General features: G+C 53.8%; 4 protein-coding genes across 10 annotated transcripts in view; 1 reads left to right on the top strand and 3 right to left on the bottom strand.

Moving 5' to 3' along the window:
- Positions 1 to 7,591: 7,591 nt before the first annotated feature.
- Positions 7,592 to 8,123, bottom strand: LOC117096655 (NADH dehydrogenase [ubiquinone] 1 alpha subcomplex subunit 2-like). Its single transcript, XM_033234106.1, has one exon. It carries the CDS (start codon positions 8,116 to 8,118, stop codon positions 7,819 to 7,821), a length of 300 nt encoding a protein of 99 aa, XP_033089997.1. The 5' UTR covers positions 8,119 to 8,123; the 3' UTR covers positions 7,592 to 7,818.
- A 1,815-nt stretch (positions 8,124 to 9,938) lies between these two features.
- Positions 9,939 to 12,639, top strand: TMEM191C (transmembrane protein 191C). 4 transcript variants are annotated; one of them, XM_033234079.1, is made up of 10 exons: positions 9,941 to 10,334; positions 10,615 to 10,738; positions 10,873 to 10,923; positions 11,074 to 11,151; positions 11,495 to 11,551; positions 11,649 to 11,732; positions 11,835 to 11,899; positions 11,979 to 12,051; positions 12,198 to 12,238; positions 12,321 to 12,639. In XM_033234079.1, exons 1-10 carry the CDS (start codon positions 10,039 to 10,041, stop codon positions 12,523 to 12,525), a joined length of 1,074 nt encoding a protein of 357 aa, XP_033089970.1. In that variant the 5' UTR covers positions 9,941 to 10,038; the 3' UTR covers positions 12,526 to 12,639. The 4 variants fall into 4 exon arrangements, with proteins under 4 accessions (XP_033089967.1, XP_033089970.1, XP_033089971.1 ...); XM_033234080.1 differs by having other exon boundaries at positions 9,943 to 10,334; positions 11,649 to 11,708; XM_033234075.1 differs by having other exon boundaries at positions 9,944 to 10,334; positions 11,649 to 11,899.
- Positions 12,640 to 15,161: 2,522 nt separating this feature from the next.
- LOC117096634 (40S ribosomal protein SA-like) lies at positions 15,162 to 16,184 on the bottom strand. Its single transcript, XM_033234094.1, has one exon. It carries the CDS (start codon positions 16,111 to 16,113, stop codon positions 15,235 to 15,237), a length of 879 nt encoding a protein of 292 aa, XP_033089985.1. The 5' UTR covers positions 16,114 to 16,184; the 3' UTR covers positions 15,162 to 15,234.
- Positions 16,185 to 17,342: 1,158 nt separating this feature from the next.
- Positions 17,343 to 25,251, bottom strand: part of PI4KA (phosphatidylinositol 4-kinase alpha) — a 150,377-nt gene continuing 142,468 nt past the window's right edge. Inside the window, exons 48-55 of one of the 4 annotated variants that reach the window (XM_033234040.1) lie at positions 22,610 to 22,719; positions 22,032 to 22,136; positions 21,825 to 21,950; positions 20,997 to 21,117; positions 20,350 to 20,509; positions 19,565 to 19,654; positions 18,959 to 19,042; positions 17,343 to 17,756 (exon numbers count right to left, since the gene is read on the bottom strand). In XM_033234040.1, the coding sequence (XP_033089931.1) occupies positions 17,705 to 17,756; positions 18,959 to 19,042; positions 19,565 to 19,654; positions 20,350 to 20,509; positions 20,997 to 21,117; positions 21,825 to 21,950; positions 22,032 to 22,136; positions 22,610 to 22,719 (848 nt within the window). In that variant the 3' untranslated portion in view covers positions 17,343 to 17,704. The other 3 variants (XR_004442559.1, XR_004442558.1, XR_004442560.1) reach the window with 3 other exon arrangements.

Below are 25,251 nucleotides of genomic sequence, written 5' to 3' on the forward strand. Positions count from 1 at the left end.
CTCCCAAAGTGCTGGGATTACAGGTGTGAGCCATTGTTCCCAGCCCATTCTTCCCTTTTAATATATACGCTTCATATACAGGCTCTTTTTTGCAACTCCTATCACATCCCAACAATGTATTTGGGAGAATTTGGCAAGACAGTTCTATAGTTTATCTGAAAGAGAAGCAGCAGATCCTAAATGACCTTCCCCAGGCCCAGCACTGGTGGATAGCACCTTCCTAACCTTCAGTGTGAATCCAAGGCTGGTGGTGGAGCTTCAGGACACCTGCACCCTTGTGTCCCTCCTCTATGTAAATGGAAGGCTTCAGTGCCAGCTTCTTTGGGTTGTAGGGATTGAACACACAGAAGTTGTGTGCACAGTAAGGTGGGGGCTGAAATGCAGCAGCTCCTCTCCCCATGTTCTGTCCCCACCCCACCTCTCCCCCACCTCACCTTTGACAGCTAGGGGACCTATTATAACACGAGATGTCAAGAATAGCTCATGTAAAGCCACCCCACCCCAGTCACCTGGTTGCTGCATAGTGTCACATTCATAGGAGTACAATTTAGTCACTAGTAATCCTTTGTGAGTAATATGAACGTCCAGTAATTCTTTGCTGCATAACAGGCCTTGTGCTCGAAAGTCTGCAGACCTTGCCTGGGTGCTCTTGCCCAGCTGTGGTCATCCCAGGGCTGGCTGGTGGCTGGGGGTTTGCCGGCATGCCTGCTGGTTGGTGCTGCTGCCAGTCCCAGCTATTCGGGAGGCTGAGGTACGGGGACTGCTTGGTCCCAGGAGGTTAAGGCTGCAGTGAGCCATGATTGTGCTACTGCACTCTGGCCTGGGCAACCAAGCAAGACTCTGTCTCAGGGGAAAGAAAAAAAAAAAAAAATGTAAGAGGGGCTAGAAAGACTCTGAGGTCCAGGCTCTGGAGGCACACAAAGTATTTTCTGCATCATCCTGTTTGTCAGAGCAATTTGACCCAAGGTTGAGCCTAGATTCCTGAGCTGGGGAAACAGGCTCCACCTACTGGTGGTGAAAACTGCAGACAATCTGTGGTCATTTTGAGTCCACTATAAGTAACCAAAATACCTTCAGTCTTGCTTGCATTTCTCAACATTAGTGAAAGGGGACCCAGTGCTTGGTTATAGCAGGCTTCCGAAACTCTCCTTCTGACCTGCAGTGTTTGTTTGCAGAACGTCCTCTCCTGGTGCACAGCATTCATGTCCCTTGTCCTCATTCCTGGTGGGTGCTCCCGCCGCCTCCTTTCTGATCCCATCCTCCTCCTTGTCCTACCAACCCCCTGTACTCACCCTGTGTATTTAGTTTATATAAATGTTAATGCCTGGCCAGGGATGGTGGCTCACACCTGTAATCCTAGCACTTTGGGAGACTGAGGCGGGCGGATCACCTGACGTCAGGAGTTCGAGACCAGCCTGGCCAACATGGTGAAACCCCGTTTCTACTAAAAATACAAAAAAAATAGCTGGGCGTGGTGGCGAGCACCTGTAATTCCAACTACTTGGGAGACTGAGGCAGGAGAATTGCTTGAACCCTGGAGGTGGAGGTTGCGGTGAGCTGAGATAGTGCCATTGCACTCCAGCCTGGGCGACAAGAGTGAAACTGTCCCAAAAAATATATATAAATAGGCTGGGCACGGTGGCTCAAGCCTGTAATCCCAGCACTTTGGGAGGCCGAGATGGGTGGATCTCGAGGTCAGGAGATCGAGACCATTCTGGCTAACACGGTGAAACCCTGTCTCTAATAAAAAATACAAAAAACTAGCTGGGCGAGTTGGCGGGCGCCTGTCGTCCCAGCTACTCGGCAGGCTGAGGCAGGAGAATGGTGGGAACCTGGGAGGCGGAGCTTGCAGTGAGCTGAGATCCGGCCACTGCACTCTAGCCTGGGCGACTGAGCGAGACGCCATCTCAAAAAAATATATATACACACACACACACACACACACACACACACATATATAAAATAAATGTTAACATCTGTAGTCCCAGTGCTTTGGGAGGTTAAGGCAGGAGGATTGTGCTGAGCACAGGAGGTCAAGGCTGCAGTGAGCTTGGATGGCGCCACTGCTCCCCAACCTGGCAACAGAGTGAGACTTGATCTCAAAAAAAAAAAAAAAAAAAAAACAACAACAACAAAAAAAACGCGGGCACGGTGGCTTATGCCTGTAATTCCAACTCTTTGCGAGATCAAAGCAGGTGGATCACCTGAGGTCGGGAGATTGAGACCAGCCTGGCCAACATGGTAAAACCCTCTCTCTACTAAAAATACAAAATTAGCTGGGTGTGGTGGTGGGCGCCTGTAGTCCCAGGTACTTGGGAGGCTGAGGCAGGAGAATCGCTTGAACCCAGGAGGTGGAGGTTACAGTGAGCCAAGATCACGCAACTGCACTCCAGCCTGGGCAACAGAGCGAGACTCTGAAAAAAAAAAAAAAACATGGAGTAAACCTCATTTTCTATTTCTCACTGTCAACATTATTTTTAGGGCTTGCTGTTGATTTTAGGAGATCCCAGCTTATTTTAAGTGGTCTACGGGACTCCTTGGTTTTCATCTGTCTCATTTCTTTTTTTTTTTCCCTGCCACATTTCACTTCTCAATTCCCTAGGAATGAGTGAGGTGTTTAGGCTTCACTCACGGAGCCTAAACTATCCACTTGGGATGAAACATGGGTGACAGAATAAGAAAAGATCTTAGCAATCTTTAGAATCAGTTGATTATTAATTAGAATACACAGGTACCAGGTGTGGTGGCACATGCCTGTAATCCCAGCATTTTGGGAGGCCAAGGTGGGTGGATCACTTGAGCCCAGGAGTTCGAGACCAGCCTGGTCAACATAATGAGACCTCATTTCTACAAAAAAAAAATCAGCCATGCTGTAGTCCCAGCTACTGGGGGAGCTGAGTGGGAGGATTCCTTGGGCCCAGGATTTCAAGACCGCAGTGAGCTAGGTCAGCCTGGGTGACATAGCAAGATCCCGTCTAACAAAAAATTAAAATTGAAAAATACGGGCCAGGTGATTTGTAATCCCAGTACTTTGGGAGGCTGAGGCAGGTGGATCATTTGAAGTCAGGAGTTTGAGACCAGCCTGACCAACATAATGAAACCCTATCTCTACTGAAAATACAAAAATTAGCCAGAAGTGGTGGCGGGCATCTGTAGTCCCAACTACTTGGGAGGCTGAGGCTGAGGCAGGAGAATCGCTTGAACCACCATGCCCGGTCTAATTTTTTTGTTTGTTTGCTTTTTTTTTTTTTTTTTTTTTTGAGACGGAGTCTTGCTCTGTCGCCCGGTCTGGAGTGCAGTGGCCGGATCTCAGCTCACTGCAAGCTCCGCCTCCCGGGTTCACGCCATTCTCCTGCCTCAGCCTCCCGAGTAGCTGGGACCACAGGCGCCCGCCACCTCGCCCGGCTAGTTTTTTGTATTTTTAGTAGAGACGGGGTTTCACCGTGTTAGCCAGGATGGTCTCGATCTCCTGACCTCGTGATCCGCCCGTCTCGGCCTCCCAAAGTGCTGGGATTACAGGCTTGAGCCACCGCGCCCGGCCTGTTTGCTTTTTTAAGCAGAGACAGTGTTTCGCCATGTTGGCCAGGCTGATCTTGAACACCTGACCTCAAGTGATCCACCCGTCTCAGCCTCCCAAAGTGCTGGGATTATAGGCATGAGTCACCGCGCCCGATCTGAAGACATTTTTTAGTGGTTGATTGAGTTGGGGTCTCACTGTTGCCCAGGCTGGAGTGTAGTGGCATTATAGCTCACTGCAGCCTTAAACTCCTGGGCCCAAGAGATCCTCCCAGCTCAGTCTTCTGAGTATCTAGGACTACAGGTACACACTGCCACACCCAACTCATTTTAAATTTTTTTTTTTTTTTTTTTTGAGATGGAGTCTTGCTCTGTCACCCAGGCTGGAGTGCAGTGGTGTGATCTCGGCTCATTGCAAGCTCCACCTCCTGGATTCACGCCATTCTCCAACCCACCACCACGCCTGGCTAATTTTTTCTATTTTTAGTAGAGACCAGGTTTCACCGTGTTAGCCAGGATGGTCTCGATCTTCTGACTGCGTGATCCACCCGCCTCGGCCTCCCAAATTGCTGGGATTACAGGTGTGAGCCACCACGCCCAGCCTAAATTTTTTTTGTAGAGACAGGGTCTTGCTATATTGCCCAGGCTGGTCTGGAACGCCTGGCTTCAAACAGTCCTGCTGCCTCAGCTTCCTAAAGCGCTTGGGATTACAGGCGTGAGCCACTGCACCCTGCCTGAGTGAAGACCTTTGATGCCCAATCACAGTAAGCGTCCATTACCTCTGCCAGAGCAGCCAAAAGCTAGATGTTGGTTGACATCACATACAAGCAATGATCCAGATTCAGGGCCCCCGGCACACTGCTAATGGCACTGTTTTTTTTTTTGAGACGGAGTCTCGCTCTGTCACCCAGGCTGGAGTGCAGTGGCCAGATCTCAGCTCACTGCAAGCTCTGCCTCCCGGGTTTATGCCATTCTCCTGCCGCAGCCTCCCGAGTAGCTGGGACTACAGGCGCCCGCCACCTTGCCTGGCTAGGTTTTTGTATTTTTTTTAGTAGAGACGGGGTTTTACCATGTTAGCCAGGATGGTCTCGATCTCCTGACCTCGTGATCCACCCGTCTCGGCCTCCCAAAGTGCTGGGATTACAGGCTTGAGCCACCGCGCCCGGCCTAATGGCACTGTTAATGGGCCATCTGGGGGAGCACTTGGTGCAAATGGTGACCAAGTATGGTCACCTCCATGACCTGCAATCCACTGTGGGGTAAGTGCCATGGTAAAGTTTCTTACATGTTCACAGAGACAAACTTACAAGAGCAAAGCATTGGCTGGGCGCGGTGGCTCAAGCCTATAATCCCAGCACTTTGGGAGGCCGAGATGGGCGGATCACGAGGTCAGGAGTTCGAGACCATCCTGGCTAACATGGTGAAACCCCGTCTCTACTAAAAAATACAAAAAGCTAGCCAGGCGAGGTGGCTGGCGCCTGTAGTCCCAGCTACTCGGGAGGCTGAGGCAGGAGAATGGCGTAAACCCGGGAGGCGGAGCTTGCAGTGAGCTGAGATCCGGCCACTGCACTCCAGCCTGGGCGACAGAGCAAGACTCTGTCTCCAAAAAAAAAAAAAAAAAAGAGCAAAGCATTAAGAAGTTTAAGAGGCCAATGCAGGAGGATCACTTGAATTTTGAGACCATCCTGTGCAACAAATGAGACTCTATCCCTATAAAAAAAAAATAATTTTTTGTTTTGTGTTTTTGAGATGGAATCTCGCTCTGTCTCCCAGGCTGGAGTGCAATGGCGTGATCTCGGCTCACTGCAACCTCCGCCACCTCCTTGAATTCCTGACCTTGTTCAAGTGATTCTTCTGCCTCAGCCTCCCTAGTAGCTGGGATTACAGGCACCCACCACCCCACCCGGCTAATTTTTGTATTTTTAGTAGAGACGGGGTTTTGCCATGTTGGCCAGGCTGGTCTCAAACTCCTGACCTCAGGTGATCCACCCGCCTTGGCCTCCCAAAGTGCTGGGATTACAGGTGTGTGCCACCACACCTGGCCAATTTTTAAAAATTTTATTATTTTAGAAATGGGGTCTTACTATATTTCTCAGGCTGGACTTGAACTCTGGACCTCAAAAGATCCTTCTGCTTTAACCTCCTGAGTCGCTAGGACTTAAGGCATGCACCACTGCACTCGGCAACATCTAATTTTATTTCTCCTCTTATCACGAGCCAGTTTTTTCAGCACAAGTTGTCATGTGGTCATGGGGGTGGCTACCTCAAATCCTCCTTGCCCCGTAGTTTAGTCTTGGTTCTGTTCCCATGTGCTGTAGGTTGCCTTAGGAACCAGCATAAGTCCTAGTTCTTGCCCAATAGAGGTGGGGGTTCCCAGCTCTCTAAAGAGACACACAAGATATAGCATACTGACTTGCTCTTTTAGGTCCCTCATGGTTACAAGGTGGCTAGAGCAGTTCCAGCCAGTAGGCAAGAAAGACAATGTTGCTCCCATGTGTCCTTTTGCAGAAACTCAAACCTCTCAGAAGCCCGCAGCCAACTTTCCCTAGTGTTTCAGAGGCAGAATTCTCCAAGGGAAGTGAGACATCCATGGTTGGTTTAGACCAGTCTTGCTTTACACCTGGGGAGAGGATGGGCCTGGCTCCCCAGGAGAACAAATTTAGGGGCTTGTATCAGCAAGAAGGGAGAGAGAGAGAGCAGTTTTAAGAGGTTGCTAGGTGGCCAGGTGCGGTGGCTTCTGCCTGTAATGGGAGGCTGAGGCGAGTGGATCACTTGAGGTCAGGAGTTCAAGACCAGCCTGACCAAGGTGAAACCCCATCTGTACTAAAAATACAAAAGTTAGCTGGGCGTGGTGGCGGGTGCCTGTAATCCCAGCTACTCGGGAGGCTGAGACAGGAGAATCGCTTGAACCTGGGAGGTGGAGGTTGCAGTGAGTCAAGATCATGTCACTGCACTCCAGTCTGGGTGACACAGCAAGACTGCATTAAAAATAATAATAATAAGGTTGGTAGGCAACCTACTGTGTGTGCAGATTCTTTAAGCTTTCCTACTAGATTTTTTTTGAGACGGAGTTTTGCTCTGTTGCCCAGGCTGGAATGCGATGGCGCGATCTTGGCTCACTGCAACCTCCGCCTCCCCGGTTCAAGTGATTCTCCTGCCTCAGCCTCCAGAGTAGCTGGGATTACAGGCACTTGCCACCATGCCCAGGTAATCTTGTATTTTTAGTAGAGATGGGGTTTCATCATGTTGGTCAGGCTGGTCTTGAATTCCTGACCTTGTGATCCACCCCCCTTGGCCTCCCAAAGTGCTGAGATTACAGGCATGAGCCACCGTGCCCAGCCTCTTCTACTACTTATTTTTATTTTTATTTTTTTGAGATGGAGGCTCACCCTGTTGCCCAGGCTGGAGTGCAGTGGCGCAATAGCTCACTGCAACCTCCACCTCCTGGTTTTATGTGATTCTCCTGCCTCCTCCCAAGTAGCTGGGATTACAGGCCACCATGCCCAGCTAATTTTTTGTATTTTTAGTAGAGATGGGGTTTCACCATGTTGGCCAGGCTGGTCTCGAACTCCAGATCTCAGGTGATCCACCCACCTTGGCCTCCCAAAGTGCTGGGATTACAGACGTGAGCCACAGCGCTCGGCCTCTACTACTACTATTTTTTTGTTTTTGAGACAGAGCCTCGCTCTGTCACCAGGCTGGAGTGCAGTGGTGCAATCTCAGCTCACTGTAACCTCTGCCTCCCAAGTAGCTGGGACTACAGGCATGCACCACCATATCCGGCTAAATTTTTTTTTTTTGTATTTTAGTAGAGGTGGGGTTTCACCATGTAGGCCAGGATGGTCTTGATCTCTTGACCTCGTGATCCACCCGCCTCGCCTCCCAAAGTACTGGGATTACAGGCGTGAGCCACCATGCCCAGCCGTTTACTACTACTTCTTAAAGGGTGAGATGCGGGAAGATCGCTTGAGCTCTGAAGTTTGCGGCTGCGGTAAGCTTTTGATGGTGCCACTGCACTCCAACCAGGGTTACAACAGGACCCTGATTCTAAAAAGAAAAAAAAAAGCATACACTATTTTTTTTTTTTTGAGACAGAATAAAGTTTTATTTTTATATTAAGCTACTTTGCCTCAGTGGTTACATAGTAAGGGGTAGAGGGGTAGATGAGGACAAGAACACCCTGAGAAAGTATTTTACAGCACAAGCTTTATGAGGAATAGGAGAACACATTTTTTTCACATTATACTAAGTCCAGCAGAGCCCAGGCTCTGGGGCTGTTGCTCTTAATCCTCATTGGAGGCTTCAGGCTTTACCACTTAGCACGTTCTCCAGGGCTCTGGTTACCTGATCAGCACTGAAGTTGTTCAAAGGGACATTCTTCTCTTGGCCAAATGCGTAGCGGGCCCAGAGCTTGGGCTGCACATCGGAGAATTCGCGGATTAGGATGGGTAGGTCGGGATTCGCCTTCTTTAGCTCCACGTAGCGTTTCTCAATGAAGTCCCTGACGCCCTGGCTGCCGGGCGAGCGCTGACATAAGTGGATGCGAATCTCACGCAGGCCCAGCTTTGCCCGGATTCCTCGACTCGCTGCGGCCGCCGCCATCTTGGCCGCATACACTATTAATACTTCCTCCTTACTATAATGTTTACTGTGACCTTTATCAGACTAGAGAGTCCTTTTATCTCTCCCTTTTTTTTTGAGACGGAGTCTCGCTTTGTCGCCCAGGCTGGAGTGCAGTGGCCAGATCTCGGCTCACTGCAAGCTCCGCCTCTCGGGTTTACACCATTCTCCTGCGTCAGCCTCCCGAGTAGCTGGGACTACAGGCGCCCGCCACCTCGCCCGGCTAGTTTTTTGTATTTTTTAGTAGAGACCGTGTTAGCCAGGATGGTCTCGATTTCCTGACCTCGTGATCCGCCCGTCTCGGCCTCCCAAAGTGCTGGGATTACAGGATTGAGGCACCGCGCCCGGCCTATCTCTCCCTTTTGTAAGAGCTTTTAGAATTATCAAGATGGTTGGGTGAGGTGGCTCAGGCCTGTAATCCCAGCACTATGGGAGGTGGGTGGATCATGAGGTCAGGAGTTCAAGACCAGCCTGGCCAAGGTGGTGAAACCCTGTCTCGACTAAAAATACAAAAAAATTAGCCGGGCGTGGTGGTGAGTGCCTGTAATCCCAGCTACTCTGGAGGCTTGGGCAGAGAATTGCTTGAACCCGGGAGGCAGAGGTTGCAGTGAGCTGAGATTGTGTCACTGCACCCCAGCCTGGGTGACAGAGTGAGACTCCGTCTCAGAAAAAAAAAAAAAAAATTATCAATAGACGGTGCCCCTCATCTTCATGTTTCTGCATCTATTGAAGTGCACCATTGAGATCGTGGAGTTCTTCCCTGTTTGTCCAAATGGTGAACAACACTGATTTTCTGATGTTGAACAATCCCTGGAATAAACTCTGCTTGGTTTCCATGGATTTCTGTTTCCCTTTAGATTTTGTTAGTAATTTATTTTGGATTTTTGCATCCAAGTTCATAATTGTACTCGACAAATAAAGGCAGATTTTAAAAGGACAAGTTGGGAGGCTAAGGCGGAAGGATCACTTGGGCCTGGGAGATTGAGGCTGCAGTGAGCCTTGATTGTGCCACTGTACTCCAGCCTGGTGACAGCAAGACCTTGTCTCTAAAATAATAATAAATAAAAGGACGAATTTACTTACAGTCTCACCAAGCAATGAAAGAGCTTATCTTCCTCTTGTTTCCTTTGCGGATCTTGCTCATGTATTTTATCTTAGTTACTTTAGCATAAATGCTAAATCAAATTCTTTTTCACTAGACATCATCATAGCTCTAGGCATGCCACATAATAAATACCGAAACGTATGAATCATTAAAATTGTTTCCTTTTTTTTGTGGCTACTGTAACCACTTCAGCGAACCATTTAATCCATAGTGGGTTTAAATTATTTTTTCTCGGCTGGGGGCGGTGGCTCATGCCTGTAGCCCTTTGGGAGGCCGAGGCGGGTGGATCAGGAGGTCAGGAGATCGAGACCATCCTGGCTAACACAGTGAAACCCCATCCCTACTAAAAAATACAAAAAAAGTAGCCGGGCAAGGTGGCGGGCGCCTGTAGTCCCAGCTACTCGGGAGGCTGAGGCAGGAGAATGGCGTGAATCCGGGAGGCAGAGCTTGCAGTGAGCCGAGATCGCGCCACTGCACTCCAGCCTGGGAGACAGAGCGAGACTCTGTCTCAAAACAAGAAAAAATATTTTTTCTCCTTCCTGGGATAAATTTCCCAGGAAAGGGATAATTGGGTCAAAAGATAGGAACATATTTATGGGTTCTTTTCTACAAGAGATCGATCAGTTTCCGAGTGCCATCTGCAATGTGGGGGAACCAATCTTCAACTTGCCTGCATTTGGTCTTAGTATTTTATTAATTTTTTATTGATCCAATTACGGCTCTTTGACACAATTTTTATCAGTGATGGACTAAGTGTGATCCGGCCTGACCTGTCTCCCGCCGGTGTGAGAAGAGGCATGTGTCAGGTTGCGCTCGGGCTCCCCCTGCCGCCCGTTGTGATCCAGCCCGCTAGGCGCTCCCTGCCGCTCATTGTGACGCCCGCCAGTCGCAGGCTGGGTCCCCTAGGCGGGCGGCGTTTAGGTACGGTCTCCACAGCCATGGCCGCGACGCAGGAGCTGCTGCTGCAGTTGCAGAAGGATAACCGAGATGGTCGCCAGCGGAAGCAGGAGCTAGAGAAGCTGATGCGCGGGCTCGAGGCCGAGAGCGAGAGCCTCAACCGGCGCCTGCAGGACCTGAGCGAGCGGGAGCGAAGGTGCGCGGGGAACGCCGCTCTACCTGGCGGGCGCGCGAGGGTCCGTCCCGCAGGCAGCGCCGCGAGGGGCTTCGCATAATACCAGGCCGATCCGCCCGGGCCCGCACCTCTGCTCTAGGCCCTTGGGTAACGGGCGATCCACCCAGGGGACCTAGGTGGGGGACTCGGTCAGGACTTCCCCGTCCCCAATCATGAGCCTGTGGCTGGTCCTTCCCGGTGACTGCGGGATCCTGAGCGACCCAGTCAGCCTTGTAGCGCCAACCTCAGTTTCCCTCTGCAGCCTGCTGCGGAGGCGAAGCCAGGCAGCACAGCCTCTGCAAGGGGAGGCGCGCGAGGAGGCGCGGGAGCGCGCGGAGCGGGTGCGCAGAAGGCTGGAGGAGGCGGAGCGCCACAAGGAGGACTTGGTGAGGAAGAGTCCTGGAATGGGGCTGGATCCACGGTGGAGTGGGGCAGGGCGGGCGGAAGGGGGCGGGATCCGGGGGTGGGGTGAGGCAGGACCGGCGGGGAGGCCGGCACCGCCCCAGGACCCTGTCCGCAGGAGCAGTACAACAGGCAGCTGCAGGAGCAGTGGGAGGAGCTGTCGAGTCAGGTACGTGCCGGAGATGGGAGGGCCTGTCTCTTGGTTCCTCTCGGAAGTCCTGCTCTGGTCCCCGCCCTTGTTGCCTCTCCGTCCCTGTCACCCTTGACACCCGTTCCTCCAGAAGTCGGTAAACCCCGCCCTTACAAGCCCCGCCCCTAGCTCTTCTACTACGGAGGGGAACAGCAGAGCCAGAAGAGCGCGGAGCAGCAACTCGCAGCCCAATTGGTGACGCTGCAGGTGCTTGAGCGGGACCCTGAGGTCTTTGGTAGAGGCGGAGCAGCAGCATGAGCCGGGCCATGACCACCTGGGGTGTGGCTTACGGCAGGCCCTGACGGCGTGGTCTGGGCGGGGATGTGGGCGGAGCATAACCGCATGGGGGCGGGGCCCTGAGGGCTACAATGGGCGGAGCGCGGAGGGGGCGGGGCCATTACTCACTGGGGCATTGCTTACGACGGGTCTTGAGGACGTGGGCAGGGTCATGGTCGCCTGGGGGTGGGCGCTGAGGGCCACGGGCGGGGCCCGGAGGGGCAGCGGGGTGTCGGCCTGCGGACCTCCTGACATTCCCTGGGTCCTTCTCAAGAATGAACTGGAGCTGGCGGAGACCAAGTGCGCCTTGCAGGAAGAGAAACTGCAGCAGGTGAGGGCAGAAGTGGATTCTGTTGGAGGGTCGGCTTTCGAGTGTGGGTGGGGAAGGGCGTGTCTCCCCGGAGTCTAACCCAGGTGTCCACACCCAGGGCGCGCTGCAGACAGCTGAGACCTGGGCCATATTCCAGGAGCAGACCGTAGTCCTGCAGGTGCGGCCCCACCCGGACGCCAAGGTGCCTCCCGCCTCTCCTCCCCCAGACCTGGGGCGGCAGGTCTCCCAAGCCGCCGCCAGGACGCCTCCCCGAGGCCTCAGTCTGCACTCTCACCCGCTCCAGGAGGTGCAGGTGAAGGTGATGGAGGCTGCGGAGGAGTTGGACGCCTGGCAGAGTGGCCAGGAACCGTAAGGGAGTTGGGCCTGCGGGCGCGGCGGGGCACTGTGGGGCGGGGCCAGGCTCCCACCTGCATGCCTGTCCCCGTAGGTGTGACGGACAGCTTCGCGGAGTGCAGTACAGCACCGAGTCGCTCATGGAGGAGATGGCCAGGGCGGACCGAGTGAGCGCCTGCACGGGTCCGGGCGGGGCGGGCTGGAGCGGGACACCCCTCCCCATCCCGGCGCCGGGCCGCCTCCCCCTCCTCCTGGAAACCCGGCCGGCGCCGCGGGCGTGGAGGTAGCTGGATGAGGCCCCCTCTCTCCGCAGGAGATGAGGCTGTTCGGCGGCCGGTGCGCGCTGGCCATCAGGTGAGCAGGGCGATGGGCGCGACCGCGGTCCCCCAGGTGCCCGCCCGAGTCGCCGCCCACCTGTCTGCCTTTCGCCCCGCAGGCGGTGCGTGCTGGGCGCGCTGCAGGTGCTGCTGACGCTGCCGCTCCTCTTCCTGGGGCTGTCGCTGCTCTGGACGGTGCTGTTGGACCCCGGCACCATCTCCGCGTGGCTCCGGAGCCTCACCTCGGAGACCACGCTGCGCCGCCTGCGCTACACACTCTCCCCTTTGCTGGAGCTGCGCGCTAATGGGCTGCTGCCCACCTAAGTACAGCGTCCCGCGCCTGGCTCCAGGTGGACTCCAGGGCACCTGGCTTTATTTCTGGTGCACTCCTCTCCTGAGAGTGTAGACCAAGGTCGCCTAATAAACTCAAGGGATGAAGCTCGTGGGTTCGTCATCTGTCTCCCATGTCCTGTAGGAGCTTGGTTTTTTAGCCTCCAAAGATGCCTTCCTTTCTTACAGCTCATGGATTTAGATCCACTCCCCAGTATTATAAACAGCATTTTTAGTTTTTCAGGATATATAATTTGCCATATTGCCAGAAACTTCTACATAGCATTTGACACTTTTTTGCCAATTTGACAAGCTGCCTTTTTCAAGTATTGTGATTTGAAATTATTTCTACTATATTTGAATTTATTTCTACCATTTGTAACATGTTGATCCTGGGTTTTTTTTGTTTTGTTTTGTTTTTTTTTTTTTTGAGGCAGAGTCTCGCTCTGTCGCCCGGACTGGAGTGCAGTGGCCGGATCTCAGCTCACTGCAAGCTCCGCCTCCCGGGTTTACGCCATTCTCCTGCCTCAGCCTCCCGAGTAGCTGGGACTACAGGCGCCCGCCACCTCACCCGGCTAGTTTTTGTATTTTTAGTAGAGACGGGGTTCACCGTGTTAGCCAGGATGGTCTCGATCTCCTGACCTCGTGATCCGCCCGTCTCGGCCTCCCAAAGTGCTGGGATTACAGGCTTGAGCCACCGCGCCCGGCTTTTTTTTTTTTTTTTTTTGAGACGGAGTCTGGCTCTGTCGCCTAGGCTGGAGTGCAGTGGCCGGATCTCAGCTCACTGCAATCTCCGCCTCCCAGATTTACGCCATTCTCCTGCCTCAGCCTCCCGAGTAGCTGGGACTACAGGCGCCTGCCACCTCGCCCGGCTAGTTTTGTTTTTGTATTTTTTAGTAGAGACGGGGTTTCACCGTGTTAGCCAGGATGGTCTTGATCTCCTTACCTTGTGATCCCCCCGTCTCGGCCTCCCAAAGTGCTGGGATTACAGGCTTGAGCCACCGCGCCCGGCCAATCCTGGTTTTTCAATGCTCCCCTTTCCTTCTGTTTATTTGGGAAGTCACACTCTGTATTGTGGTATTCTTACTACTTGAGCTCTCAGCTCATCGCTGTCATCTTCCCCTAAACTGCCTTAAAGCATCTTAATGCTGGTCTTTTCCCTCTGATCACATGTGCTACTTTTTTTTTTTTCTTTTGAGACAAAAGTCTCGCTCTGTTGCCTAGGCTGGAGTGCAGTGGCACCATCTCGGCTCACTGCAAGCTCTGCTTCCTGGGTTCACACCATTCTCCTGTCTCAGCCTCCCAAGTAGCTGGGACTACAGGCGCCCGCCACCACACCCAGCTAATTTTTTGTATTTTTAGTAAAGACGGAGTTTCACTGTGTTAGCCAAGATGGTCTCGATCTCCTGACCTCGTGATCCACCCACCTCGGCCTCCACAAAGTGCTGGATTACAGGCATAAGCCACCGTGCCTGGCCAACATTTTTTCCAGATACCTTACTGTTATTGATTCCTAATTTCCACTGTGGCCAGATAACACACTTTGCGTGATTTTAATTCTGTCTTATTTACTGAGACTTTTGTGGCCCAGCACAAAGCTTGTAATGAACATTGAGAAGAAAGCACTGTTGCTGTTGACAGTGATTTTTTTTTTTTGAGACGGAGGCTTGCTCTGTCGCCAGACTGGAGTACAGTGGTGTGCAATCTCAGCTCACTCCAACCTCCGCCTCCTGGGTTCAAGTGATTCTCCTGCCTCAGCCTCCCAAGTAGCTGGGACTACAGGTGCATGCTGCCATGCCCAGCTAATTTTTGCTTTTACCATGTTGGCCAGGATGGTCTCAACCTCTTGACTTCATGATCCACCCAGCTTGGCCTCCCACAATGTTGGGATTATAGGCGTTAGCCACTGCGCCAGGCTGACAGTGTTTTACAAATACTCAGCAGGTCCAGGTGGGTGACAGGCTTGTTCAGGGCTCCTGTGTTTACTTCCTTGTTGGTAGCTCATCAATTGCTTATTGTGAAATGCTCCATAAACACCCATACACATGATGATTATGGATGGCCAGTCTTTTTTCCATAGATCTATGTCTTCATATGTAAAGTGCTTTGGTTATAATCAGCACATAACTGGGTCTCACTTCTTCATGTTTATAATCTCTTGACTTTTAAATTGGGGTGGTAAGTCTATTATGTTCTCCTTTCCTGCCTTCTTTTGGATTAATATCTTTTAAAAGTCCTTTTAACTTATACATTGACTCATATTTTTTATTGAGATAGTCTCACTCTGTCACCCAGACTGGAGTGCAATGGCGTGATCTTGGCTCACTGCAACCTTCACCTCCCGGGCTCAAGAGATCCTCCCTCCTCAGCTTCCTTAGTAGCTGGGACCTGGGACTACAGGCCTGTGCCACCATGCCAGGATAACTGTTGTATTTTTTGTAGAGATGGGGTCTTGCCATGTTGCTCAGGCTGGTCTCAAACTGCTGGATTCCAGCAGTCCACTCACCTCAGCCTCCCAAAGTGCTGGGATTACACGTGAGCCACTGTGCCCAGCCTATATTTTTATTTGTACAGCTCGGGACTCAACTGTGCTTCCTAAAGCTGAATATTTGTGTTTTTCTTTTCTTTTCTTTTTTTAGAAACTGATGTTTATTTTCCATCAACCATTTTTCCATGTTGCTTAAGAGCCCGTGCAAGAACAGCTTAAGACCATTCAGTGGTTGCTCCTACCCATTCAGTGGCCTGAGCAGTGGGAGCTGCAGACCAGTCTTCCGTGGCAGGCTGAGCACTCCAGTCTTCAGTAGGGAACTGCTGAATAGGCACAGAGGGCACCTGTACACCTTCAGACCAGTCTGCAACCTCAGGCTGAGTAGCAGTGAACTCAGGAGCTGGAGCAGTTCTTTCACCCTGAAATTCCTCCTTGGTCACTGCCTTTTCAGCAGCAGCCTGCTCTTCTTTTTCAATCTCTTCAGGATCTCTGTAGAAGTAGAGATCAGGCATGACCTCCCACGGGTGTTCACGGGAAATAGTGCCACGCATGCGCAGAACTTCCCGAGCCAGCATCCACCACATCAGACCCACTGAGTGAGCTCCCTTGTTGTTGCATGGGATGGCAATGTCCACATAGTGCAGAGGAGAATCTGTGTTACACAGGGCAATGGTAGGGAGGTTAACATAAGATGCCTCCGTAAGAGGCTGGTGGTCAGCCCTGGGGTCAGTAACCACAAGAAGCCGTGGCTCCCGGAAGGCTGCCTGGATCTGGTTAGTGAAGGTCCCAGGAGTGAAGCGGCCAGCAATTGGAGTGGCTCCAGTGGCAGCAGCAAACTTCAGCACGGCCCTCTGGCCAGTATTCCTGGAGGATATAACACTGACATCAGCAGGGTTTTCAATGGCACGGGCTGCCAGCAGAAGCTTCTCCCAGGTCCTCTTCAGATTTATGATGTAGATGCCATCACTTTTCCTTTTATAGATGTACTGTTCCATCTGGAAGTCAAGATTGGTGCCACCTAAGTGGGTTCCTGCTGCAAGGAACTTAAGGACATCTTCCTCCTTCATTTGCAGGACATCAAGGGCTCCGGACATTGTTAAAAGTTTCCCTTTAAGTTACGACAGGAATCCAGAACGCCGTATGGACCCCTCTGTAGGTAGCGCGGAAAAGCATATTTGTGTTTTTCAACTCTGGAAATCCCATTAGAAGTTGACTGGAGCCGGGCACGGTGGCTCCAATCCCAGCACTTTGGGAGGCCGAGTCGGGCAGATCACCTGAAGCCAGTTCAAGATCAGCCTGGCCAACATGACGAAACCCCTTCTCCACTAAAAGTATAAAAATTAGCTGGGTGTGGTGGTGTGCAGCTGAAATCCCAGCTACTTAGGAGGCTGAGGTAGGAGACTTGCTTGAACCTGGGAGACAGATTGCAGTGAGCAGAGATCGCACCATGCACTCCACCTGGGCGACAGTGAGACTCTTGTCTTAAAAAAAAAAAAAAAAAAAGTTGATTGGAGCTTTCATTCAACTCTTTTTTTTTGAACCTGTTACCCAGGCTGGAGTGCAGTGGTACGATCACAGCTCACTGGAGTCTTGCTCTTGGGCTCAAGTGATCTCACCCTCCTGAGTAGCTGGGACTACAGGCATTCACCACCACGTGGCTAATTAAAAATTTTTTTTTTGTAGAGACAGGGTCTTGCCATGTTGCTTATGCTGGTCTTGAACTCCTGGGCTCAAGCAATCCTCCCGCTTTGGCCTGCCGAAATGCTGGGATTAGGAGCCACCCCACTTGGCTTTCCTTTCCTTTCCTTCACACTCCATTTTTGGTCATTTCACTGTTCTGATCACTGATTTTCTCTCTTACCTGCTGTTGAGCTGATCTTTTGGAGCTTCTCATTTGTTTCAGGTCTTCAGAAAGACCTATCTGCTTCAGATGTAGGGCCTTGGTAGGTGGGAGTAGATGCTTGTTGGGTCTAGTCACACAAAGATTTTGGAGTTCCAGAGCACAGCACTTGAAAATGAGTAAGAGGGAAAGACTAGAGCAGTGGGAGGGTGATGCGGAGAGCCACAGACAGGCCCCCATGGCAGCCCTGAGGGAGACAGCTTTGGAGCGGGCAGAGAGCACTCAGGAAAAACACAGCGCGCGCTTTGGTGCACCTACGCCGTGGTGAGATTGTGGGACTCTCATGCTTGTTAAGCCACAACCCGTGCTCCTGGGCCCCAGCCTATGAGTGCAGGCAACCCTGGGCCCCCCTCTCTAGGGGCATATCCAGGAACTGCCCCTTGGCTGAAGGTGGACTTAGGACTTGACACAAAACCTCACAGATTCCAACACAGCACTATTTTGGGTTTTTATTTTGTTGATGTTGGTTAAATCTTGTATCTTTTTTTTATACACAAGAAAATACTTCATGTACCTATGAAATAAGACAGGTAGGGAATATGTCCAGTGCAAACAGAGGACTCACACCTGTGCATAGACAGCACCATCCAATGATTGTCACTGCAGTCCATCGCGTTACCAAGGCTGCGCCACCCACGTGCTGCCCCAGGAGGTGCTGCCAGGCTCTTCCGGCCACAGGTCTGTCCTCCACTGCATGTGGCGGCAGGGTGGGGAGGTCACAGGGCTCCATGATTGTGGGGCAGCTTCAAGGGCCCATGGGGTGGAGGGCCTTGGAGGTCCCCTCCTCAGTAGGGGATGTCATTCTGATAGTACTGGATCATGTCGTAGGTCCGGCTCCTGAAAGGCCAAGGAAGAGTGAAGGGAGATGTGAGGAGCCAGCAGGGTCTGGGGGTCCCTCCCCAGCAGGGAGCCCTCACTGTCCAATCAGCCCCTCATGGCTGCCCAGCACCTGAAGGCACAAATGTCTCAGGTGTGCCCTCCCCCACCCAGTGACCACATCTCCTGCTCCAAGCCGGGGGCCTCCAAGGCCACCTCGTGCTCCTCAGCCAAACCGCTTCCATCTGTGGGAGCCACTGCTCTGCCACCTGGGCCTCGGGCCCCTTGGCTCGTCCTGGCCAGATGCCGCCAAGGGGTCGGTATGCTCTCCCCGCACCTCTGGAGGCCCTTCCCGCCCCGCCCCAGCCCTCTTGAAGTCCTGGCCGCCCGGTCTCTCTGCTTCCTCTCAGCAAGAGCTCCTTCCGTGCCGTCTCCACACTGCCCTTGTTAGGGCGCTGGACCCGGGCGCCACCTGGAGGCAGGTCTCAGCTTCCTCTCACACTCCTCCGGCAGGCAGTTCCCCACGCAGATGGCCACGCTTGGGCCCCTCCTTCTAGTCTGGATGTGGCCTGTCCCATGGCATAGCCTTGGGCCCCCCCATGCCCCTCAGGGCCTTACTAACCCCACATGTGTAAGTGCTGCCCCCTTCGGGGATGGCTCACCTGCTGGAATCGCCATCCTCCCTTTGTTCAGGCTGGACCCCTCAAAGCCGCCTCTGATTCCCACAGCAGGGAACCTGTCAGCCCGGTGCTCCGCCTTTGGACCCTGAGCCAGCCCTCTCCAGGGCCCTCTGCACCCATCTCCTCCCACCACAGTAGTGACCAGCAGCCCGGCTTGCACCTCCAGTCACTGCCCACAAAGCAGCCTGAGGCAGGCACAGGGAAGGAGTGGGGTCTGACTCCTCAGCCCTCCTGGGAGGAGCGAGGCCTGACACCACATTCAGTTCTACTACTCCTGGCCTTGTGCCTCCACTGCTCCCTTGGCCTCACAAGCCCTGGCCAGGTGGGCCCAGCCTCTGGCCTCTGCCAAGTGTTCCCCTCAGCACACCACAGCCCCCTAAACCAGTGCCCCACTGCTCCTCAAGAGCTCCTGTCAAGGCTTGGGTCTTCACGAGAGTATGGCTCGGGGACAGCAGAATCCTCATCTCCTGGTGCAGGAAACGCCCTGCAGGTGCCCAGGGGCCACTGAGGTAGGGGATGAAGGCAGGAGGGTGGGGGACTCACCTGTTGCTGAGGAAGCAGCTCTGGATGACCTTCATGATGAAATTTGCAGCCTCGCGCTCGGTCATGTTGGGGCTAAACCTGTGCCTGGGGGAGAGGCTGTGTCAGGGCTGCCATGGGTAGGGCCGTGCTGGCTCCCTGGCCCAGAGGGTCTTCCATGGGGAGGGACTTCAGCTGAGAGGCATGCCCTGGAAATGTACCTCTGGGGCCCACATGTTGGAAGATGGGGTGCTGTGAAGGCCATGCCTGGCTTACTGTGGGTCCTGTCCTCTTCCCAGCATAACCTGAGTGCTCCCATGGCATTAAGGGACTAAGCATTGGGGAGCTAAGCTACTGCAGCCCTAGACCTTAGAGTCAAGGTGGGGTGGGCTTAGCATCCGTGACATAATAGAGGCCCCTGGGTGGGTCCTTGGTGTGGCTGGCACAAGCAGGGGCCTCTCACAGGCGTGGTCTAGGGACAGAGCGTCACCCAGGAACCCTGTCTGCTCTGAGGTTCCAAGGAGATGACAACCACACTGACAATTACACAAAAGGTTCCTATCTTGGATGGAGCCTCAGCTAATGGACAACTGTCCCCCAGATGGCCTGTGTGTCCACCAAGGAACCTACTTCAAGAGCTTGATCGTCTGGCCGCGAAAACAGGGCAGGCCCGTGTCCAACATGAGAGTGACCAGGGAGACGACCGCATCCATGTAGGGCCTAGGGAGAGATAGGAGGGAGCGGTGGGCGGAGGCCAGCCTAGGTGGTGGCCCTTCCTGTAGTCCTGCGGCCTGGCTGATGCCAACAGCCTCAGGTGTGGGCTCCTGCCACCCACCTCCCCTGCCACATCTCCATCTCCAAGGCAACTTTCAATCTGCTGCACTTGGTAACCCGCACCGCCCAGGCAAGGACTACCCACGCGCACTCTGGACAGGCTGAGTGTCCTGCCCTGTCCCCCACATCAGGCTGCCCGCCATGGCTTCTGCACCTGGGTGGGACGCAGACACTCTGACCTGACTTTCCCTGCAGGGCAATGCGGACGAACCCAGGTTGGATTGTGGCCTTGGCCAAGTGACCTTTATATGAAACTGGGACGAAGCCCATCTCTGGCATGTAGCCTGTGAGGTGGCAGGTGCTCAGGCTTTGGTGACAGGGTGGATGGGATGCCCAGAAAGGGGGAGCCCATGGCTGAAGGCGTGGGCAGGATCCTGGGGAAGGTGGCTGGAATGAGATGCCCAGAGCAAGAATTTACTGGCACAGGTGGGCAGACAGAGGTGACCAAAGGACAGGCATAGGTCAGCAGGTGGCTGCTAGCAACTACCTCACTCTCTGGAACCTGATTCCCTTCTAAAGGGGACCTCAGAATGTTCCACACACCCCCTCTGCCTCCACCCTGGCCCCTCACCCAGGCTCACCGCACAGCCAGATAGCCACGGACACACATCTCCATGAACCACTTGAAGGGCGTGGCCTCCATCTTGCCTCCCATGATCATCACCATCTCATCCGTCAGCTTAATGTCGGGTTCCCAGCCAAGATTGCCACCGGGCGAGCTTTCAAACATGAAGCCAAAGTCTGCAAAACCCCAAAGAGCTGCCTGTGACGGGGCTAGGAGCCAGGGCGGGCAGGGACAAGTGGTCTGTTTTGAGGAGGAGAAAAGGACTGCAACAGCAGCATCCCCTCCACCCCCAAGAGGCAGGTTGTGTTTTCTTGGGGACAGTGATGGGGTGGGTGGTGGAGCAGCAGGCAGAGGAAGAGAAGGGAGAAAGTGGAGGCAGGAGTGAGCCAGGCTGGGACACTGAACTTGGATAAGCCCCACTCCGCCTAGCTCCAGCTTCTGACTCAGAGCAATGGCTGCTCTCGCCCCAGCTCCTTGGAGCCGGGGCCAGGCACCCTCCACAGCAGAACAGCTTGGTGGCTGACAGTTCAGACCTCAGAACTGGACCCTGACACTCCTGGCAGGGTGGTCCTGGGCATGCTTCCCTCTGTGGGGTGGGGATCCCTAGCCTCTCCTGGGTGCCAGGGGTGAAGGGAGAGGAGGGTGGCACTGTGGCTGGCTGACCAATGTGGATGATATGGCCCTTCTTGTCCAGCATAATGTTGCCGTTGTGTCTGTCCTTGATCTGCAGCAGGAACAGCAGGAGGCTGTAGGCGGCCATGCTTCGGATGAAGTTGTAGCGGGCCTGTGCAGAGAGCGCCCTGGGCTCACAGAGGCCCTGGGGCCTGTGGGCACTCTCCCTTGTCCCACACCCAGGATCCCTGGGCCTGTGGGCACTCTCCCTGGCTCTGTGACCCCACTGTGGAGGCAGAGCCCGAATCGGCAAGCCAGTCTTCGGCAGCAGGAGTGACAGGGGCTGTCTGTGGATGTGGGGGTGTAGGTGCTTCCTCCCACACCCAGAACTTAACTTTCTTCTGAGGAGTCCAGCCCAGCTCTACATTCTTTTGACTCCCAAAGTGGCTTACAGATGCTCTGGTGTTTTTTTTTTTTTAAATGGAGTCTCGCTCTGTCACCAGGCTGGAGTGCAGTGGGGCAATCTTGGCTCACTGTAATCTCTGCCTCCTGGGTTCAAGCGATTCTCCTGCTTCAGCCTCCCAAGTAGCTGGGACTACAGGTGCCCACCACCATGCCCAGCTAATTTTTTTAGTTTTTAGTAGAGATGGGGTTTCACCATCTTGGCCAGGATAGTTTTGATCTCTTGACCTCATGATCCGCCTGCCTTGGCCTCCCAAAGTACTGGGATTACAGGCATGAGCCACCACACACGGCCCAGGTGCCCACGTTTTAACCCTTAACAAAGGATGACTGAGGAGAGCACGGTGTGAGTGGAGGCTGGGATGGAGTGGAGCGCACACGCACCCGCCCACCCCAGGCTGTGGCTGCCCTGGCTACCTGCTGGAAGGCCAGGGTGGATTCGTCCCCGTACTGGCGTGTGAAGTAGTCGTACATGCCGAAGTCTGTCTGGCGGCCCAGCTGGTCCCGGGAGGTGCAGTCAGGGATGCACTCAATCACCCCGCACTAGGGAGGAAAGGCCAGTTTTGAGCCCGCCGGGTGCGAGCTGCCCAGGGCTGTCCTACTGGCTCCACTCAGGGAACTTACCCCAGGGGCAGTGGCCACCACGCGGTAGGGAAAAACAAAGAGGTCCAGGCCGACCAGCTGGAAGATGTTCTTGAAGAGGTCGATGATCTGCAGGGCCAGCATGTCCTGGGAAGCCGGGACGTGCGGGATGCGATCAGCTGGCCACGCACCCCAGCAGCTCTTCTGGCTCATGCAGGGCAGAAGCCAAGCACCCAGAGATGGAGTGAGGTGGGGAGGCCACAGCTGAGCAAGTCTGGAAGGCCTTGCTTTCTGACCATCAGGGGCTGGACTCAGGCTGCTGGGACCACCAGGTCCTGGGCTGAGCATGAGGCTGAGCTGTCTGGTGGGGTGTGTGAGATAGGGCACCCAACCCCTGGGCAGTTCCCTCAGGTGGGCACTGGGGGAGACAGTGGGAGAAGGGCTGGAAGGAGAGGCCTCTGGGTTTTGCAGAAGCCCTAATTTACCCCATGGCACCTGAACCATATAAGAGGTGGCAAAGATTCACATTGCTGCATATGAGATTGGACTCTGGTGGGCCTGGAGCCTTGGAGAGCAGCAAGCCCAGCCCCTAAGCCTAACCCAGGCCTGACCCTGCTTACCTGCCGGCAGTCGTCCCCTACTTTGAAGATGGCTGCCTGCCAGGAGATCTTTTGGCCGTCAGCCTCCTGTGCGCTGCACTCATCCTCGGAGTCTGAGCGGCACCGCAGACCTGCCCACAGGGAGAGAGGCCGTTGTTAGTCTGTAGGCAGTGAGAAGCCCTCTGAGGGGGCCAGGGGTAAGTCCTCTCCCATGCCTGAAAGAAACCCCAGCAATCTTGGGGATCACTTCTTCAAAGCTCCAGGGAGGCCAAGAAGGAGCCCAACAGTGTAGGTGGCAAGCCACCCAGGTGCCGAAGCAAGAGACTGAGGGCACGAGCTGTTCCAGTATATTATATAAAATAAGTTATATAGATATAAATCATAGATACAATTATATATATCATTAATCATTAATTTGTAGCAATTACTCTTTATTCCAGTATTATAATAATCTTTGCTCTACAATTATAACCTCGGAGAAACCAGGCCATACAGTGATAGGAGCTGAAGGGGCACGGTGAGAAGTGACCAGAAGACAAGAGTATGAGCCTTCTGCTATGCCCGACAGGGCCACTAGAGGGCTCCTTGGTCTAGTGGTAACGTCAGCATCTGGGAAGGCGCCCGTTACCTAGCAGACCGTGGTCTAGCAGTAGAAAAAGCACCCCTTACTTAGCAGACCGGGAATGGGAGTCTCCCTTTCCCCAGGGGAGTTAGAGAAGACTCTGCTGCACCACCTCTTGTGGAGGGCCCGACATCAGTCAGGCTCACCCACAGTTATCCGGAGGCCTAACCGTCTCCCTGTGATGCTGTGCTTCAGCGGTCACGCTCCTGGTCCGCCTTCATGTTCCACCCTGTACACCTGGCTCCGCCCTCTAGATAGCAGTAGGAAAATTAGTGAAAGTATGTTTTTTTTTTTTTGAGACGGAGTCTCGCTCTGTCGCCCAGGCTGGAGTGCAGTGGCCGGATCTCAGCTCACTGCAAGCTCCGCCTCCCGGGTTTACGCCATTCTCCTGCCTCAGGATCCCGAGTAGCTGGGACTACAGGCGCCCGCCACCTCGCCCGGCTAGGTTTTGTATTTTTTTAGTAGAGACGGGGTTTCACCATTTTGGCCAGGATGGTCTCGATCTCCTGACCTCGTGATCCGCCTGTCTCGGCCTCCCAAAGTGCTGGGATTACAGGCTTGAGCCACCGCGCCCGGCCAGTGAAAGTATTAAAGTCTTTTATCTTTCTGAAAAGAGCATAGAAGAAATAATGACGTAAGCTGTCCTCTCTGTCTCCACCTCGGTTACCTAACAGGGAAGGGCCCCCTGTCTGGTGGGCACGTGACTCATGCGACCTTATCAATCATTGGAGATGACTCACAATTTTTTTTTTTTTTTTTGAGACGGAGTCTTGCTCTGTCGCCCGGGCTGGAGTGCAGTGGCCAGATCTCAGCTCACTGCAAGCTCCGCCTCCCGGGTTTACGCCATTCTCCTGCCTCAGCCTCCCGAGTAGCTGGGACTGCAGGCGCCAGCCACCTCGCCCGGCTAGCTTTTTGTATTTTTTAGTAGAGATGGGGTTTCACCGTGTTAGCCAGGATGGTCTCGAACTCCTGACCTCATGATCCACCCGTCTCAGCCTCCCAAAGTGCTGGGATTACAGGCTTGAGCCACCGCGCCCGGCCGACTCACACTCTTTACCCTGCCCCTTTTGCCTTGTATACAATAAATAACAACGCAGCCTGGCGCGCCACTACCGGTCTCCACGTCTTGGTAGTAGTGGTCCCCCGGGTCCAGCTGTCTTTTATCTTTGTCTTATGTCTTTATTTCTATGATCTCTCGTTTCCGCACATGGGGAGAAAAACCCACCGACCCTGTGGGGTTGGTCCCTACACAACAGGGCTCAAGGAAAGCCTTGGAATAGCAAGTGGAATCCAGTGTCGGAGTCTAAGAACATTTAGGCTTAAATGGAACTAAAAACAGAGCCCCATTTCATCTGCAGTGAAGACCCAGGTATGCCTGGGTCAGTGTTGGGTGCTGTGAGCTCGGGGGCAGGAGGAATGTGTCTGTACACTGGGGTTCTGGGAGGGCTCAGGGCCAGTGTGCGGACATGGCCATGGGAGGCAGGTCCCTGCAAGGGGTGGTGGCCCCCTCTGCACAGCTGGCCACACTGTCTGTACTGGATTGAAGAGTGTCTCCCTAAAATTCATGTTCACCCCAAACCTTAGAATGTGTCCTTATTTGGAAACAGGGTCTTTGCAGATGTAATTAGGTTAAGACAAGGTCACAGTGGATTAGGATGGGCCCTAACCCAATGACTGACGTCCTTCAAGGGAGATCATCATGTGAAGAGGGAGGCAGAGATGGAAGTGGAGCATCTGCAGGCCAAAGTGTGCCCAGGACTGCCAGCACCACCACCAGAAACCGAGGAGGCAAGGCGGGACCTGCCCAGAGCCTTCAGAGGGGGCACGGCCCTGATGACACTGCGATGGTGGACTCCAGCCTCCAGAACTGATTGTCTGCACAGCAGCCCTCAGAAACTAACACCCCACAATGGCCCTGGGCCCCTCAGCCTCAGGCAGGAGCCTGCTGGAGTATGCCAGCTGACTCACGGCAGACAGACCTCTAGGGGTGGCACACCTGTCACTGCACTTGAGCTCCATGCCATCCCCCAATGAGGGGTCT

Source organism: Trachypithecus francoisi, unplaced genomic scaffold (genome assembly GCF_009764315.1).
Source record: "Trachypithecus francoisi isolate TF-2019V2 unplaced genomic scaffold, Tfra_2.0 Lachesis_group14, whole genome shotgun sequence".
Taxonomy (NCBI): Eukaryota; Metazoa; Chordata; class Mammalia; order Primates; family Cercopithecidae; genus Trachypithecus; species Trachypithecus francoisi.

Excerpts from the sequence above, each read along its gene's own strand:
- TMEM191C (XM_033234075.1), top strand. The coding sequence starts at position 10,039 with ATGTGTCAGGTTGCGCTCGGGCTCCCCCTGCCGCCCGTTGTGATCCAG. Across the intron at positions 10,924-11,073 it reads GGGAGGAGCTGTCGAGTCAG|CTCTTCTACTACGGAGGGGA; the intron begins GTACGTGCCGGA and ends CCCCGCCCCTAG. Across the intron at positions 11,152-11,494 it reads CCCAATTGGTGACGCTGCAG|AATGAACTGGAGCTGGCGGA; the intron begins GTGCTTGAGCGG and ends GTCCTTCTCAAG.
- LOC117096634 (XM_033234094.1), bottom strand. The coding sequence starts at position 16,113 with ATGTCCGGAGCCCTTGATGTCCTGCAAATGAAGGAGGAAGATGTCCTT.
- LOC117096655 (XM_033234106.1), bottom strand. The coding sequence starts at position 8,118 with ATGGCGGCGGCCGCAGCGAGTCGAGGAATCCGGGCAAAGCTGGGCCTG.